At 43.5% G+C, this 15,232-nt stretch overlaps 3 protein-coding genes across 6 annotated transcripts; 1 reads left to right on the top strand and 2 right to left on the bottom strand.

Annotated features, from left to right (window-relative positions):
* Positions 1-47: 47 nt before the first annotated feature.
* KLHL23 (kelch like family member 23) lies at positions 48-6,057 on the bottom strand. Its single transcript, XM_015868473.2, has 3 exons — positions 2,814-6,057; positions 1,155-1,307; positions 48-619 (listed from the first exon to the last, which is right to left on the bottom strand). The coding sequence occupies exons 1-3, from the start codon at positions 4,024-4,026 to the stop codon at positions 309-311; spliced, it is 1,677 nt and encodes a 558-aa protein (XP_015723959.1). The 5' UTR covers positions 4,027-6,057; the 3' UTR covers positions 48-308.
* A 483-nt stretch (positions 6,058-6,540) lies between these two features.
* PHOSPHO2 (phosphatase, orphan 2) lies at positions 6,541-14,964 on the bottom strand. Of its 4 annotated transcripts, none has more exons than XM_015868478.2 (2): positions 14,522-14,964; positions 6,541-7,842 (listed from the first exon to the last, which is right to left on the bottom strand). In XM_015868478.2, the coding sequence occupies exon 2, from the start codon at positions 7,838-7,840 to the stop codon at positions 7,106-7,108; it is 735 nt and encodes a 244-aa protein (XP_015723964.1). In that variant the 5' UTR covers positions 7,841-7,842; positions 14,522-14,964; the 3' UTR covers positions 6,541-7,105. The 4 variants fall into 4 exon arrangements, with proteins under 4 accessions (XP_015723964.1, XP_015723967.1, XP_015723966.1 ...); XM_015868481.2 differs by having other exon boundaries at positions 6,541-7,732; XM_015868480.2 differs by lacking the exon at positions 14,522-14,964 and adding an exon at positions 8,043-8,515.
* On the top strand, positions 8,223-14,305 carry CCDC173 (coiled-coil domain containing 173). Its single transcript, XM_015868475.2, has 9 exons — positions 8,223-8,331; positions 8,513-8,739; positions 9,310-9,483; positions 9,575-9,768; positions 10,657-10,813; positions 11,364-11,503; positions 12,303-12,495; positions 12,947-13,111; positions 13,802-14,305. Exons 1-9 carry the CDS (start codon positions 8,286-8,288, stop codon positions 14,102-14,104), a joined length of 1,599 nt encoding a protein of 532 aa, XP_015723961.1. The 5' UTR covers positions 8,223-8,285; the 3' UTR covers positions 14,105-14,305.
* Positions 14,965-15,232: the final 268 nt, after the last annotated feature.

Raw genomic sequence — 15,232 nt, 5'->3', positions numbered from 1 at the left:
AAGGCAAAAAGGTTTAACTTAGCACCAAGTTAAAATTCTACCCAGTGACTGGTGAAAATAAATCTGTTTTTCACAGTCAGATACAGTTACAGAAAGTATTATTAGAGTCATTTGAAAGTTTCCATGACAGAGAAAACATATGAAAATATTTTTTTTCCTTATTTACCTTTCTGAATTGTTTAAAACAAATTGAACAGTCCTTAATGAATGTGCACTAGGAGATTGTATTAGGCATCTCATTCATGAGGTAATCAGTACCATTAGGAATACTGCATGTTTCCTTTGTCAGCACTATGAAAATGTCATGCCTACACATTATACACACAGACGCAGCCATGTGAACGCATGGCACTGGGAAGGTTGCCTACTGCTTCCCACGTGTTTAGTTCAGGGTTGTATTTCTCAATACTCTGCAGATACGTTCCTTTGGAATAGGAATATCCTCCTGTCACATAGATGCACCCGTTCATCACCACCGCGCCGCACTCCATTCTCCGTTCTAACATGTGAGCCATCTGCTTCCACTCGTCCTGCTCTGGGTCGTAGCAGTCTGTGATCGTGGTCTGTCCACCCACAAAATAGATCTTGTTTTGTAACGTGATTGAACACAGTCCGTATTCTTTAGGAAGAAAGGAACAGTGTTCAACTCAGCATGATAACATTAACTGACATGACAAACACGGGGCACACAGAAGTTCCTCACTGAGCTGAGAGGACACCTCATGGATTTCTTCTATCCACAGTCAGAGCAAGCCCAAGGTGCTGCAGAGCACACATGGGAAAGCACCAGTACACAGTGATAATCTCTTTAGAAACTTATTGTTACCAAATGTAGGAAGTAGAGAAAATCCTTTCTAAAAGCATACAGAAGATCTTTGCCAAATGACCATGAACAGACACTTTATGGAAAGTTAGTTTGCTATCATACTTAACAAATTGTAGCCACTCCTTAGCCAAATATTTATGGAGTGATTTGCATACAACACATGCCTGTGAGAAGAGCTTTCCCTTCTCAGAGCCTGGTACATGGTCAAGCATCCACCCTGGACCTCACTGCCCTACCAGATATCTTCCTTCCAATCAGAACACTCAAGGACATTTAAAGGCCCCCCAGACTGGAAAATAGACATCACATTACAGAGCTTGTTGTTTACCTGGATGTGGACTTGTGGTGACGATGCTCCACTCATTGTTACCCGAATGGTATCTCTGGATCTTATCATAGGTGCAGCTTCCCCTGTAGCCGTAGTGACCACCAGTTACATAGATGACTTCGTGCAGGACACAGGCGGTGGCATTCCCAACACCTGCACAGTACAACAGTCACAATGCACCTTCAGACCACACGTAGCACCCAACAGCACTTCCATCAATAACCCCAATTTAAATAGCTTTTAGTGTTTCAGGATGAAATGATGTTTGCAAGTATTTAAACCAACGTGAAATTAAATAAACTGTCAAGACACCTTATTTTAGCAGGATAAGTCATGAACAAATAGATAAAATTACAGTAACTGACATGTATTGCATGTAACATGGTCACACACACAAAAAAAACAACAACAACAAAAAAAAAAACCACCACAATTCTTCTGCAGTCATTAAGAGCACTGTAACACTGGCTTTGGAACAGGGAATTACTTCCATTAAGTTTAACTCATTTTCAAGCGTCACATATGTGGCGAGGACAAAGTCAGTGGAAGCTGAGGTTACACAGTGTCTCACGGTATTTTTCCTGATATTTTTAGTCTTTTTTTGTATTATGAGGAATACTGTCGTACAAAGAAGGACACAGATGGAATGTAGCTGTGATAGTTCTGTCTCTGGGAGAATATAACAAAAATAAAACAACGGCTTTACAAGATAACATGGACAAAAACTACCATGTTGCTGCATTTTTAAGACTCTAAAAAGTTTCACACAGATAATGGGCCCAAATATCTGCTTGCTGTATTAGCGTAGCATTCATATCTTTTAATTAAAAATGACTAATGGTAGTATTTGTAGGAAATATGTGAACACAAAAAACAGCGGCATGAGCACAGTGTTTTTCCTCCTGTTAAATACTTCACAATCTCTAAAAAAAATTACTTTGCAACAATTCACAATAAAATCTTTTAAAATATTTTATAACTAATAGTAAATAGTTACATTAAGTTGTAAAAATGTATAATAAGATAAGCTTTATAGCAAAAAAAGCTTCTAAGCTTTATAACAAAATAATACCCTATAGTTAGGTTGTTCTCCGAGCACACGTATTTTTAGTAGGTCACTATTCTGGCTGCTAAAAATAGGTATCTGTGCTTTTCATTGCTCCAAAGATTTAACTAAGGATCCTGAACAGATGATACACTGGAACCTGAGAAAGCTGCGTGCAAGATGTCTTAAATGAAGAAACACTTATAAATAAATGGTACAGGAAACAATCAGGCCTTATACCAAGATAACACAATCCCTTTACTGGAGCTCACTTTTCTAGGACCTGCTGAACAGACTCTGATCCCAGGTAGTTTTCTAACTTCTTTCCAATTCAAATAGAAAGTTATCTCCCGAAGGAAAGCAGACTTAAATGACACTGCCATTGCTTGTTCACTCTGTTCCCAACAGCACAGCCCAGTGTGTATTTGTATTTGTACAGTGTGTATTGGGTATTTGTAGCAGTTTGGCCCACACAGACTTGAACCAAAGCCTCCCAACATCAATGGGACGATCCCTCTGAATAGGCTCTAGCCCTGAGTGTGTCCATGGCACTTCTCAGTGGCAAACATGAGAAGACTGACATTGAGGCTGATGCCACATAAAAGCTTACATACCTTTGATCATGTTTGCAATAGGAACCCATTTCTTTTTCAAAGGATCATAGAACTCAGCTTCTTGCACTGGAGCTCCCTTCCGGTAGCCGCCCAGTGCATAGATGCAGCCGCTCAGGGACACTGCACAGTGGTAGTACCTCGCATCAAGCATGGGGCAGCCCTCTGCCCACTCATCCCGCTCACTGTTATATATCCACACAGTATCCAGGGCTTCGATGTTCTCTGTTCTGTAGCCTCCTGTCACATATATGTCTGGCCCCAGGCTTGTGACCCCATAGCTCTCCCGGGTATGATCTGGCATTTCTGCTCCCTGGAGCCACGTATTAGTTAAAGGATCCCAAACATGCACTTCTGATAAGGGATGCCAATAATATCCTCCAACCACACACATGGTGGCCGTTGGTCTTTTGGAAAGGCCTTTGGGACTGGGGTTGAGGGCACTGTACACAAGGGACCTTATCTTATTATCATTAAGTCGACATCTTTTTTGCAGGCTTAAAGCTGACCTCAAAAACATGTTATCTAGGTCTAGTTTAATGCAGCTCAGCAGTTCATAGATGTCTTCAATTCTTTCCTCTACATTGTGTGCAACCCACCTAACAATAGCTCCGACAGCTGCTTCTTCTTTCCATACATTGAGGTTCTCTCTGGAGAGGATGAAAGCCAGCTTCTCCTTGCTAACATCTAGGAACTCCTCCTGCTTCCACACTTCTTCAAACTGCCACAGCAACATCCTTCGGGACTCCTTTTCCAGTTCCAGGCAATTGTGGTGCTCAGCAAAGGCATGCATCCCAAGGCAGTTGTCAGCATCCAGGTGCCTGACCAGAAACTGCTCACAAGCTCTCTTGACTGAGACAAACTGGAGGTGATCAGCCGCCTGCAGCAGGCTTTGCACGTTTCTCTTTGTTATTTGGATCTGGGAGGTATACGCATAATTCACGAGAGCTTCCAGCACGGCGTGGCTGAGCTCAGGAAGCCTGATCTGGTTTTTAGATTTCTCTTTCATATCGGCTGTGAACATGGCTCTGAAATAACTGCTGCAAGCCGCCAGGACGGCTCTGTGGCAATGCAGCAGGACCCCCGAGGCGGCCTGAAGCGCGATGTCAGTGAATAGCCCGTCCAAGTAGAACGCCCGGAACGCGTCCAGCAGGCAAGCGGGGTGCGATGAGTCGCGGTAGGCGAACACGTAGTCCTCCTGCCCAGGCAGGGCCATCGTCACACTGCACAAAGCCACCCGTAGCCCTGGTACTCACCCGGTGGGGGCCCCTCTAACAGGGTCAGCAGCCCCCGGCTGCAGGGCGGGGAGACGCCGGCCCGAGTGGCTGCGGCCGCTGCCCCCGGAGCTCCCCAGCCCCCAGGGAGAGGGGGGAAGGCTTATGGCAGCGATGACATACGGCCCCGCGGCTGTCAGCCCTATTAGGGACAGATGCTCCGGGAGCGTCACCAAGCTGGTGTGGCACACGGCCACACAACAAAGCCAGAGAGTGCCTCTAACAGCCTGCGAGGAGCAGCGTGGAGAAGGGATCCCATAAAGGGGAGATAAGGAGGGGGAGGGCTGAGCCCTCCTCAGACACCTGAGTGTTTGCAGAGCATAAGTGACAGTCACAAACTGGACTGGCTAATGCACTGTAAGACTGTGCTCACTATAACTTACAGTCAAATTGCTCAGGAAGTTTATATGGCTATTACTACTTCTGAAAATGAGGTTCACAGTTTTTCTTCTCTGCTGGCACATTTCCTAGAGAGGCAGGGATCCCTACGTGTAAGCGAAGCACACAGCGGGATTGAAGCGGCTGTACTCCCCCCCCCGGCGGGATTCAGATCTTTGGACCCACAGCCGGGCTCTGCCTGCCTCGCCAGCGCCCTCCTGGGCTGAACGAGCTGTCCCGGACTCCTTCACAAAAGGGAAGAGGGTATGTTAGGTTTAGCTAAGTGCCTGCACACCCTAAAAGGAGAAATTAGGAGAGCTCCTGCTCTGCACAGATTAATTATCTTTTTTTTTTTTTCCTTCTTCTTTTTTCTTTTAATTACCGGTTGTACTTTCTCCCTAGTTCCCATGAAGCACGAATTAAAAAAGAAATCTGAGTGGGAAGATGTATATGGACATCCCACGCCACCTCTCCTCACACACAGACAGTGCAATAGGACTCACGCTTTCCATTGGCCTTTACGTAACAGCACAAGACGTGAACAAGCTGATCCAAAAATACCTAGCAAATTCTTCACATATCTTTTTCTTCACTTTTTTTCCTGCCACTTTCATTGTATTGTCAGCCCAAGAAATCAGAGTTATGTGGTGCGGTGCTGCCCAGAAATTACTGCAGCCCAGTTGCTCTCACCAGCAGCTGTCCCACAGCTACACTGCTTACTCCCCTTCTTTCTCTGGAGCATTCCCATGTAGGGTCCTGATTCTGTTTATACATCCCCATGCCAACAACTTTGTTTTGCTGCTGCTTTTCACTTTCCATTTCATCAGCTGCCTACGGATAAGTAGGAACTTCTCCCAGCTCTTGGCCAGCCTCCTAGCATATAAGGTCAGGGCATAGGATTTCAGCTCAGTACTCCCCATGTTAGCTGGTGTATGGTAGCAGGCCTGTTACCATACAGAAAATTTCCATATACATAAGAACCTCCCATTACATGTTTTATAAAATCTAAGCCACCACACTTCCCCAGAATCTTGACACGTTACTCCCATGTAGCACATTCTTTAAGCACCCAGCATTCAGATCAGCAACAACCAACACTGAACCAGTGCCCCTTCAGGGACCTACTATGCTCTCTCCTTGCCTCTTTTGGCTGCTACCAGCTGAAGCTGAGCGCACAATCTGGAGATACTCTCCCCTTATACTCAAAAGTAGAAAAGTTTGATAACTGTGGTGCTTCAGAAAAGTGATCTCTCTTATCAAGATGGGAGTGGGGAGGGCAGAGGGGGAAGACCTCATTAAATGCTTAATGGCTACTTCTACCGGAATGGAGAAGTTCTTTCTGTCTCCAACATGCACTTTGCCTGGAAAATAGCATCAGCTTTACACTCTGCTTGAAGCGATTGGATCATAATTGCAAATCTTTTCAATTAGTTGCTTCATCTCTTCTCATCTCCTGCTTCTCTACTCTTAAAAACAACCAAAAAATCTCTTTCAGTGTGAGGATTAATTTCTTGCTCAAGGAATCAGCAACAGAACAAACTAGAACATGAGGTTCCTAAGGCTAAAAGAATAACAAATATAAGTGGAAGTGAAAAAATGAGTACTTATTTATATACCGGGTGACTGGGTTTGCACTTATTTTCTCTTGTTTTTCTTTTTCTTTTTTTTTTTTTAATAAGCAGTGAGACAAGCAAAAAGCAAGCTGCTTTACAACCAGGATATGGAAAGCACAATATCTGCAACTCTTAGCAGCATACCTAGAATGAAGAAGATTCACAACTTAGGGGGGGGAAAAACAAACAAACATGCAACACCAAACAACAATCATCACCATGTTCTTGTACAGGCTACAAATTGGCAAACTTAAACAGCTTGAAAGCTTTCAGATAGTCAGATGCTGTCTGTGTGCCCGTGCACAAGACAACAGGGTAAGCTTCCCAGTACAAACATCTCCAACAGCTCTCAACTATCCATCATTAAAGCCACACTCCTGAGAACCCATATGTATCATCTGGAACACCTCAGACAGCAAACTGTTCAAAGCAACCTTCTGTAATTAGTTAAATTAGATGAAGACAGTAAATTTATTGTCTTTAATACAAACTTTTAAAAAGGAATTTATTCAGGTAAAAAATTCAGCATATTAAAAATATAAATGCATCTTCAGATCAAACAGCATTAGAGACATAACAAATCATTTACAAATTAAACACTTATCCTGATTTTAAAAAGTATTCAAAGCCAAAAGTTCCAGAATCACATTCCTGGTAAGTAAAGCATATACATTCTTTATAATTATTCTTTTGTGCACTGATCTTACTCCTTCCTCACAGCACATGGAACATCACTTTGGCAGCTGGTAAAGGCTCAAGACAGAGAAGACAAAAGGAAATGGCGATTCCTCATGCAGCCCCCTCTGCCCCTCCTCCCCCCAGACCCCACTTCTCACAAATGTTGGAATTCACACTATGCCTGAAAGCCATCTGAACATCACTTTCCCACTACTGACAAAACTGAAAATATGATTTTATATTAAGTTTAAACAACACAGGTTCAGCTAATATCCCACTTCTATAATGTTGTGTTTCCACGAGCATTCAGCATTTCTCACCAAGGAAGAAAAATATATATATCAGTTTCCTATCACTTCAATTGTTCTTTTATAAGCAGCTTCAGATAAGACATAATTTCAACAGCAGATGACCAAACCAGAACAGAACACTCTATGGGACAGAAATCTTGAGAGAGCTGAGAAATCTTTTTCTCTAGGGTATACCCACGTCTGGGCATAGCAACATCACCCTTCCTCAGAAACGTCACTGGGCACAAGTCATTCCCACCATCACCTATATAGGCAATCTGTGCATAACTCACTCCTCTCTCTGACTGTTTATCTAGAAACTCTTTTAAAACTTTCCTTTTGCAAAGGTTTTTAGGGCACTTTGGACAATGGTGGGCATGAAAGTTCTGCACGGTCAGGTAGCCAGTACTGCTGAACGCTGCGGGGTTTGTAAACACTTCATCAAACACCTCGTGGAAGTCAGCAGCTTTTAAAATCCAGTCAATAAATACTGTGTTAGAATCTGAAACAATGATGCAGTCAAAAAACTCTTTGTTCTTGCCAATAAAGCCCAGAAGATCGACCATGCCTGCAGTGAAGGGAATTGCTGTCATGGTTCTTTTCATGTCATCTTCTTGGATGCCGCTGTCCCCCAGGTAGACAAAGACTCTGCCCATGTATTCTGTCCAGTGTCCCGGCCGGTAGGAGTTCTGTAACCCATTGGGAAGCTTTTTGTCAGGGGCACATCTCACAATCCAAGTGTCGCTATTTTCATCTACGATCGTATGGTCAAAATCAAAAACCAACAGAAACTTCATGGCTGTCCATGAATGGTTCCCAAAACAAACAAAGAAGAGAAAAAAATATTCACATAATGAATTGTTACCCGGATCTTGTGGCTATTTATGGCCACCACAGCTATGGGAAAAGTAATGCTGAGCCTAAAAGCAGCAGTGTGGGAAGCTCAGAGCTGCAGCCCGTGCCAAACCTCTGCCTGCAGCAGCCCCGGACAGCGCCCACCTCCAGCTGCAGCTCCAGCCGCGGGCCTCGCACCGGAGCGCACCCCACGGGCCTCACCGGGCCCCGCCTGCCGCCGTGTCCGAGCCCAGCGTGACGGCGGAGCAACGAGAGCGGGGAGCGGCACCACCGAACGCACCGACCTCCACTTCCGGCTCGCTCTGCTCACCTCCGGTCCGTGCCGTCACATGTCCCGGCGCGGTTGCCCGGTAACGTGTCGTACACACAGCGGGGCGGCCGCCGGCCATGGCGGCAGGGCTGGGGCTGCCGCGTCGGAGGCGGCGGGTGGAGTGTGAGTGGGGCTCCCCGGGACCGTGGGGGTATCCCCCGGTGGGTGGCTGCCAACCACCTGCCGGGACTGTAAGCAGCGCCTGCTGATGCTGTTATGTGCAAATTCAAATGCTGACACAGGCTTGAATTCAGGATTTTCCGACTCCAAATAACATCGGTACTTTTCTTCCCCTTCTATGCAGCATCACACAGATTTGAAGAAAATAACATTCCAGAGGGATGTTTTCTTCCAAGCAATGTAGATCTCCGTCAGGTAGTTGTGTTGCCAAGAGCAGAGTGGGAAAGGATGCAGGACAGCCTTGCCAGCGTGAGCAAAGAGGTGGCGTGTATCCTCGCCGAGAGGAAAGAACAACAAGAATTGCACCTACGCTCCAAAGCAGCTGTCAAAGATTGGACCAATACCATTATGGTAAGCACTGTGTGCATTTCTCAACTAGGAGATTTGTTTTCATGTCTGCAAAAAGGGAAGAGCCGAGCTATGTGGTCCAATCAACATGTCCAAGGGGTGGGATTCCATCCAGAGAGGCCTGGACAGTCTCCAGCAGAGGGCCCAGATGGACCTCACGAGATTCAACAAACCCAAGTGCAAGGTCTCACACAGAGATTGTATCAGCCCCCACTAACAATGCAAGGTGGGGGACATAAGGACAGAGCACAGCTGTGCTGAAAAGGACTTGGGGGTTCTGGAGGATGGCAAGCAGGGCACAGACCAGCAATGTGCCATCGTGGCCCAGAAAGCCAACTGTATCCTAGGCTGCATCAAGAGAAGCATGGCCAGCAGGGTAAGGGAGGTGATCTGCCCCTCTGCTCTGTGCAGCATAATTCTATGACTCTAAAACACAATAGTATTCCCAGGTGTAATCTGTTTAACATTTGCTTTTAAACATGTATTTTAACTAAACTCCACATAAGTAGTTTAATTGCCAAACTATGCAAAAGATGTGGTTTATAAGAAGGTGAATTTTTATCTGCATTGTAGGGCCAGGCCCAAAGGAAACTGAAAGCTAGAAAGCTACGTGAAGAAAAGCAAGAGGAAGAAAGAAAGTTAATTGATTTGGAAGAAGCAAAATTCCAAGCAGCAAAATGGAAGGAGGCCATCGAAAAAGCAAAAACTTATCTGTACCACCAGAATGAAAGAGTGAAAGGGTTGCATGTTTGTTGACAATTTATGATTTTTACATTCAAATCATACAGTCTCTTTAAGCACTTTGAACATGCAAATTACTAAAACTGTTCTCTTGCAGAGCGCTCTTCTACTTGCTGAGGTCCTAAAGGAAAGGGATGCTCAAATTGAGTTTAAAAAGTTAAAGTCAGATGGTAGCAAAAAGATTGAAGAAGAAATGGAACGTAGACGTAAAGAAGCTATTCTCAGAGAGGAAGAAAAGGTAAAACAACGTCTCATGAATCGACTGGCACTAAGCAGAGATCAGCTGCAACAGTAAGTAACAGTAAAGTAGGGCTACTTTTGATTAATTATTTAGACTCTTTTCTCACAAATACACTCTATAACATTTCTACAGAGAGTTAATAATCATTTGTCTCAGAAATGTGACATTTTAAAAGAATAATCCAGACAAAAGACCTTGCACAAAAAGGAGAAGCTGTCATAGGCAGTGTGGTAAAGTTGCCAAAAGTCTGCATGTGAAATCACTTCCAGTAGGCAGCAGTAGGTTTCAATCACATCGCTATTCCACTTTTGTTCCCGACAATGTATTTTAAATTGATTTTGGTTCCAAAAAAGGAAAAGTTTAAGTCAGACTGTTGTTTTGGCCATAATCAGCTGCCAGAGAATGCATCTAAAGAACTCACCACTGCTATCTCCACTCTTTCAGCTTTTCCCAAGAACTTATGGGGGAGTCACCAATGCTATTTACAGGACTGGTGGGCCAACAGAAGGAATCAATTCCCTGATGCCGATAGCAGGTTTAAAGTCTGGTCTCAAGTACCTTCTGGTCTGGAAGAACACTATTGGTTCCAGAGAAGGATCTGCATGGTGGGACTTACTGGGGAAATCTTGCTCACTGAAGCTGCTGCAGAGATATGCCAAAATGTAATGGATGCAGAGGTGCTTGTGGGTTGTTCAGCTCAATCTTGTTACTGGTCATCTGCAGTCTGTCTGCATATACCATGTAGCTAATTTCTGTTCAGATTGCCGAAGGGCTACTACTACAATTATGCTGTTTTTTACCTTAGATATTCCACCCACCTTCTCTTCAAAATACCAGATATTTTAGTGGTAAAGTACCTGTAAGACAGTGGAATCCTTATCTGTTCATTACTTCATATGGCCCCTAACCCATAAATTCCACTCCTTTTTTTGTTTCAGAATAGAGGAGCACAAGCGTCAAGCAGAACTTGCCAAGCTGGAAGACAAAAGAGAAGGAGAAGAAGTACAGAGACAGATCCAATTATACCAATTAGAACTTCTGAGAAAGATGGAAAAGGAACAGGAGAAAAGAGCTGAAAACCAGAGGCTGTATAATGTAAGTAACAGGAAAGCAAAGAGTTCAAAATGCTCACTTTGTTTTGGCTGTCTGGAGTGAAATAATAGTGTTAATTAATGTAGCTTAATGGGCCTACTGACAACAGAAGGCTTGCTGATAGCTTCATTATGCCAGGTACCATGTATTTGCCCAGTTTTATGCCCATTTTTCTTTGATAGGAAAAGGGAATAATTAGAGGCTATGAATATGAAAATAATTGGAGGGGTTTGCACAGTCCCATTCCTCTCAGCATTTCCTTCTCCCATGTGGGTGGATGGGAGCAAAGGATAATGCTCCCTACATTGCACAGTAATGGGTTAGCAGAAGAAACTCCAACCCATACCTGATGCTTGATTCCCCCTTCTTTCTCTTTTCTACCACCTCATGCACGTTCAAAACAGACGGGGAAGCAGTAAAAATCCTTTTCCTCTCCATCCTCTTTGAAAGAAATGTAAAGAGAGGGAGTAGGAAGCGATTCTTTTCAGTTGCTAATCCAGGCCTAGATTTTCTAAATTTCATCTGTTATATCAGGATCATTTTGCCTGTACAGGAATACATAGATGACCAGAAAATAATCAAAGCAGTGGAGGAACAAAAACAAATGGAAGAGGATGATCGGATTAGAGCTCATTATAAAGGCAAGCAAACTATTGCCAAGCTGATGAAAGAGAAAGAAGCTGAAATGCGTAGGTAGGTTCAAAGCTAGCTTATCAAAAGTATCTAAATTAAGAATTACGCGCTTTCCTTATTCAAATATTTCAGACTGCTGACATAACAAAACCCACAGTTATTCTGTAAATAAGCTCTACTCAATGGGACATAGAGAATTCAAGACAAAAAGGAAGTTCTTTCACAGCATCATTAGTAGTAGATATGTGGGTTAGTAATATTGATCTCCTCACTCGTCAAAGCACAGATTTACATAAGTACGAAGTTCTACTCCAGTGTGTTGGGAACAGTGATTTTCTATACAGCCTACCAAACGCTCTCAGCAATTAAAGACAACTAGAATTATAGTTAAAAGTATTTTGGGGCATAAGCTATACTTCTCTGAGATAGATCAAGAAAAAATAATTCTACTTCTTAGCAAGGCACCTATATTAAGAAATTAAATTACTTTATTTATAATACCTTTAGTAAAGTCTACCTATTCAACACTGAAAGTACAGCATGAATATGCCAATGAGTTTATCTAACCATACCTATTTTTGGCCAATACTTCCTACACGTCCCTCCTAATAGCAAGATTCTAGGCAGTCTCTGAATGATACAGCACTTCACTGCAACAAAAAATATAGGGAACACCTATTTGCTAAATCAGATAATAAAAAAACAAAAACAGGAGCAATACAAGGAGATGAAGAAGTGGAGTGGGTGGGCCAGATTTTGGCAGGAAGAGATGAGAGGCAGCCAGAAGGCTGGGTTTGGTAGAAGCAGTGCTTCATGTAGACGAGGTGCATGTGTTATGAATACTCATGTTCTTCTGCAGAATAAAACAGGAACGCCAGGATAAAATTGTTAGTCAATTAGCTGCCCAAATGAATGTAGCACTGAAGATGGAAGATGAGCGTCTTGCTAGAGACATTGCAAGAAAAGAAGCTGCGTATGAAAAAGAACAGAAAGAGAAAGAAGCAAAAAAAAAGGCTGCCATTGAATCTATTGCTGAATATAGAGCCACTGTGGTAAGAAAGCTAACCTGTTCTCATCCCTGTCTCTGGCGTGTACTTAGGAGTACCTTCTAGGAACACTGTGGTTTTTAGTGTGCTAACTGTTAGTGAGACATACCCACAAGTTATCAGGAGCTGTCTCTCATATTTACCATTTACAGTTATACATCTAACACCTTAAGCAAGCCACAAGGTACCTGGGTTCATCTGTTTGAGTTTGAAAGTTCTGTAATCATTAGTAATTTGTGCAAATACTTCTCAGTCTCATCCCTGCTTCCTGAGGCCAAGGAGTCTGTCAGTGCTGCCAGAAACTGGGCCTGGACAGAGTGTAGCTGCCATGACCCAGCACATCAGAGCACTGGTGTGGGACTGCATTGTTATTGCATCTGGATCTAGCCTGGAGGCATGGCTCCTCAGACTAGCAGGGTAACTATCTGGTTAACCCCCTCTATTTTATAAAATGCAGGTGAAGAGGAAATTGGAGAAGGAGAGAGAGGAAAAAGCAGAAAGTAAAAAAGAACTTCAATCATTTGTGGAAAAGAACCAGATCTATCTACAAACAGAAAAAGCCAAGAAACAAAGACAACGTGATGCAAGCATAGAAGTACAGAAATTTCAGATCCAGCAAATGGTAAATGGAAGTGCCATACCCTTCCAGAGCCTTAAAAAGGAGCATGAACCTGACAGTGTTAGTCAGTGTGGGAGTCACCCATGCAAACCCTTTCCTGTCAAGGAGTGTTGCATGAGTGAAGGCTGGTTTGCAATGACACATCACATCCCATTCTGTGTCATTATGTATGGCTGCTGTCCCCTGGTGTCTTCTGGGCAGATCCTCAAGGAACAGCAGCAAATGCTGATGCTTATTCAGCTACTCAGTGTACACTTTCCTGTGGTGAGGTGAACCAGGAATGAACTGGGGAAGGACTTACCCTCTCTAAATTTTAACAGACAATTCTGTTGTAAAAAAAATACTAAGCTTTGTTATTCTCTATTTGTTTACTTTCCATAGAATCATAGAATCACCAAGGTTGGAAAAGACCTAAAAGATCATCTAGTCCAACTGTTCACCTATAATATCTCCCACTAAAGAAATAACCTAATAGCTCCCACTAAACCATGTCACTCAACACAACATCCAGTCTTTCCTTGAATACCCCCATGGTCGGTGACTCCACCACCTCCCTGGGCAGTCCATTCCAATGCCTGACCACCCTTTCTGAGAAGTAATGCCTCCTAATGTCCAGCCTGAATCTCCCCTGCTGTAGCTTGAAACCATTCCCTCTGGTCCTATCACTAATGACACAAGACTTTTCTTCCTCAGGCAGAAAAGAAGGCAAAAATACAGCAGGAGAAGCAAGCAGACTTGGACTACGATATTGAGACAGAGCTTATTGCGCTCCATAGAGAACAAGAATTTCAGAAGTATGCAAAGCAAGTAATTGAATCAGAGTCCAAGACTACACATCATCTCTATCCTCTCCTGAAAGCTTCCAAAGAAATAATAGGATTTGGAGGTAGCCCATTTTCCATAGAAAGTGAAGGAACAAATCCAGGTTTTCAAGCACAGGATGCTGCTGAGACCCAGTTACCTTGTTGTAGCAAGACTACTGCTGAAGAAGTTTAACCTATGAACGAACACTGAGACTATCCAGCAAGGAAAGGCAAAAGTAGTTTTTATGTGGTTAAAAACAAAAAACAACCAACTTCTGGAACCTTGAATCTTCCATCAAAACTGTAAATGGATCTACATTAAATTTGTGCTATGAATCTGAAAGTCCCTTTGAAAAAAATAAATTCTGTAGAATTAAGTATGTTCTAAAAAAAACACCAACTTGTATTTTATAAAAGTTGTAAGCTGTTTCTTTGCTGAAATATTTCCATCACATTTCACGTGATGTGAACAGAGTTATGGTTTCATATAATAACAAATCATAATAGGAATGCATTACATATAATTTTGAGCATCAACATTACCCATTCCAGCCAAAGGCCCTCTCAGAATCAGCAGGGCAAGAATGCACACAAAAGTCAGAATACTTACGTTACTGCAGTTTCTGTAGTGCTTTGCAACTGTCTCTGTAAAATTAATGTTTTGCTGCAAATAGTCTTGTAGAAGTAAGGATGTAAGCTGGTCAGAGACAAATTTGGTTATCCAGAAGACAAGTAAGTCCCAATGTAGTTATAAACAGTTATGACAAAAATACCGTGGCAATAAGAAACAACACAGTTTGATGGTTCTTGCAAAAAAGAATAACGTGCAATCTGCAGTAGGCAAATTCAGATCTAAAACTGTTTCTCAGGGAGCACAGAACTCTTTGGAGCTTACTCTGTTGCACAAAGCCACACACACATCACACTTCTTGAGATTTTCTTTGCATTTCTATTGTGCGAAGTGGGCAGAGTTAGGATTTCATGTAACAACTTCTGCATTATCCTGGGCTCTGAACAAGACATTTCCACTTTGATCTTCCATGCAGGAGAAAGGGGAGAACTTAGGAACGATGAGGACGAGCCCTGTCGCTCCGCTCCCGCGTTCAGGCCCGGCAGGGCGGCTCCCGCCTGATGCATCCCTAGGGCCCGCCAGCAGCGCCGGGGCGGGGCCGTGCCGCCATCGGAGCCAGGGCGTTCCCATCTCTTCACTGCTGTTGTCGTGTCTCTGCCCGGTAGTGCTGCCCGCTGCCTCAGAGCCGTGCGGGGCCGAGGCGCTCCCGCTCTGGAAACAGAGAAAAGAGCGCGTCCGTCGGGGCGGCTG

This window comes from Coturnix japonica, chromosome 7 (assembly GCF_001577835.2).
Source record: "Coturnix japonica isolate 7356 chromosome 7, Coturnix japonica 2.1, whole genome shotgun sequence".
Lineage (NCBI taxonomy): Eukaryota > Metazoa > Chordata > Aves > Galliformes > Phasianidae > Coturnix > Coturnix japonica.
Note: the sequence above shows the minus strand (reverse complement) of the source record. Positions and strands in the feature narration are given on the sequence as shown.

Coding starts and splice junctions, on each gene's coding strand:
- PHOSPHO2 (XM_015868478.2), bottom strand. CDS start 7,840: ATGAAGTTTCTGTTGGTTTTTGATTTTGACCATACGATCGTAGATGAA.
- KLHL23 (XM_015868473.2), bottom strand. CDS start 4,026: ATGGCCCTGCCTGGGCAGGAGGACTACGTGTTCGCCTACCGCGACTCA. Junction 1,308..2,813: donor TATTGCAAACATGATCAAAG/GTATGTAAGCTT, acceptor TGTACTGTGCAG/GTGTTGGGAATGCCACCGCC. Junction 620..1,154: donor CACCACAAGTCCACATCCAG/GTAAACAACAAG, acceptor TTCTTCCTAAAG/AATACGGACTGTGTTCAATC.
- CCDC173 (XM_015868475.2), top strand. CDS start 8,286: ATGGCGGCAGGGCTGGGGCTGCCGCGTCGGAGGCGGCGGGTGGAGT. Junction 9,769..10,656: donor AGCAGAGATCAGCTGCAACA/GTAAGTAACAGT, acceptor TTTTTGTTTCAG/AATAGAGGAGCACAAGCGTC. Junction 10,814..11,363: donor AAAACCAGAGGCTGTATAAT/GTAAGTAACAGG, acceptor TTGCCTGTACAG/GAATACATAGATGACCAGAA.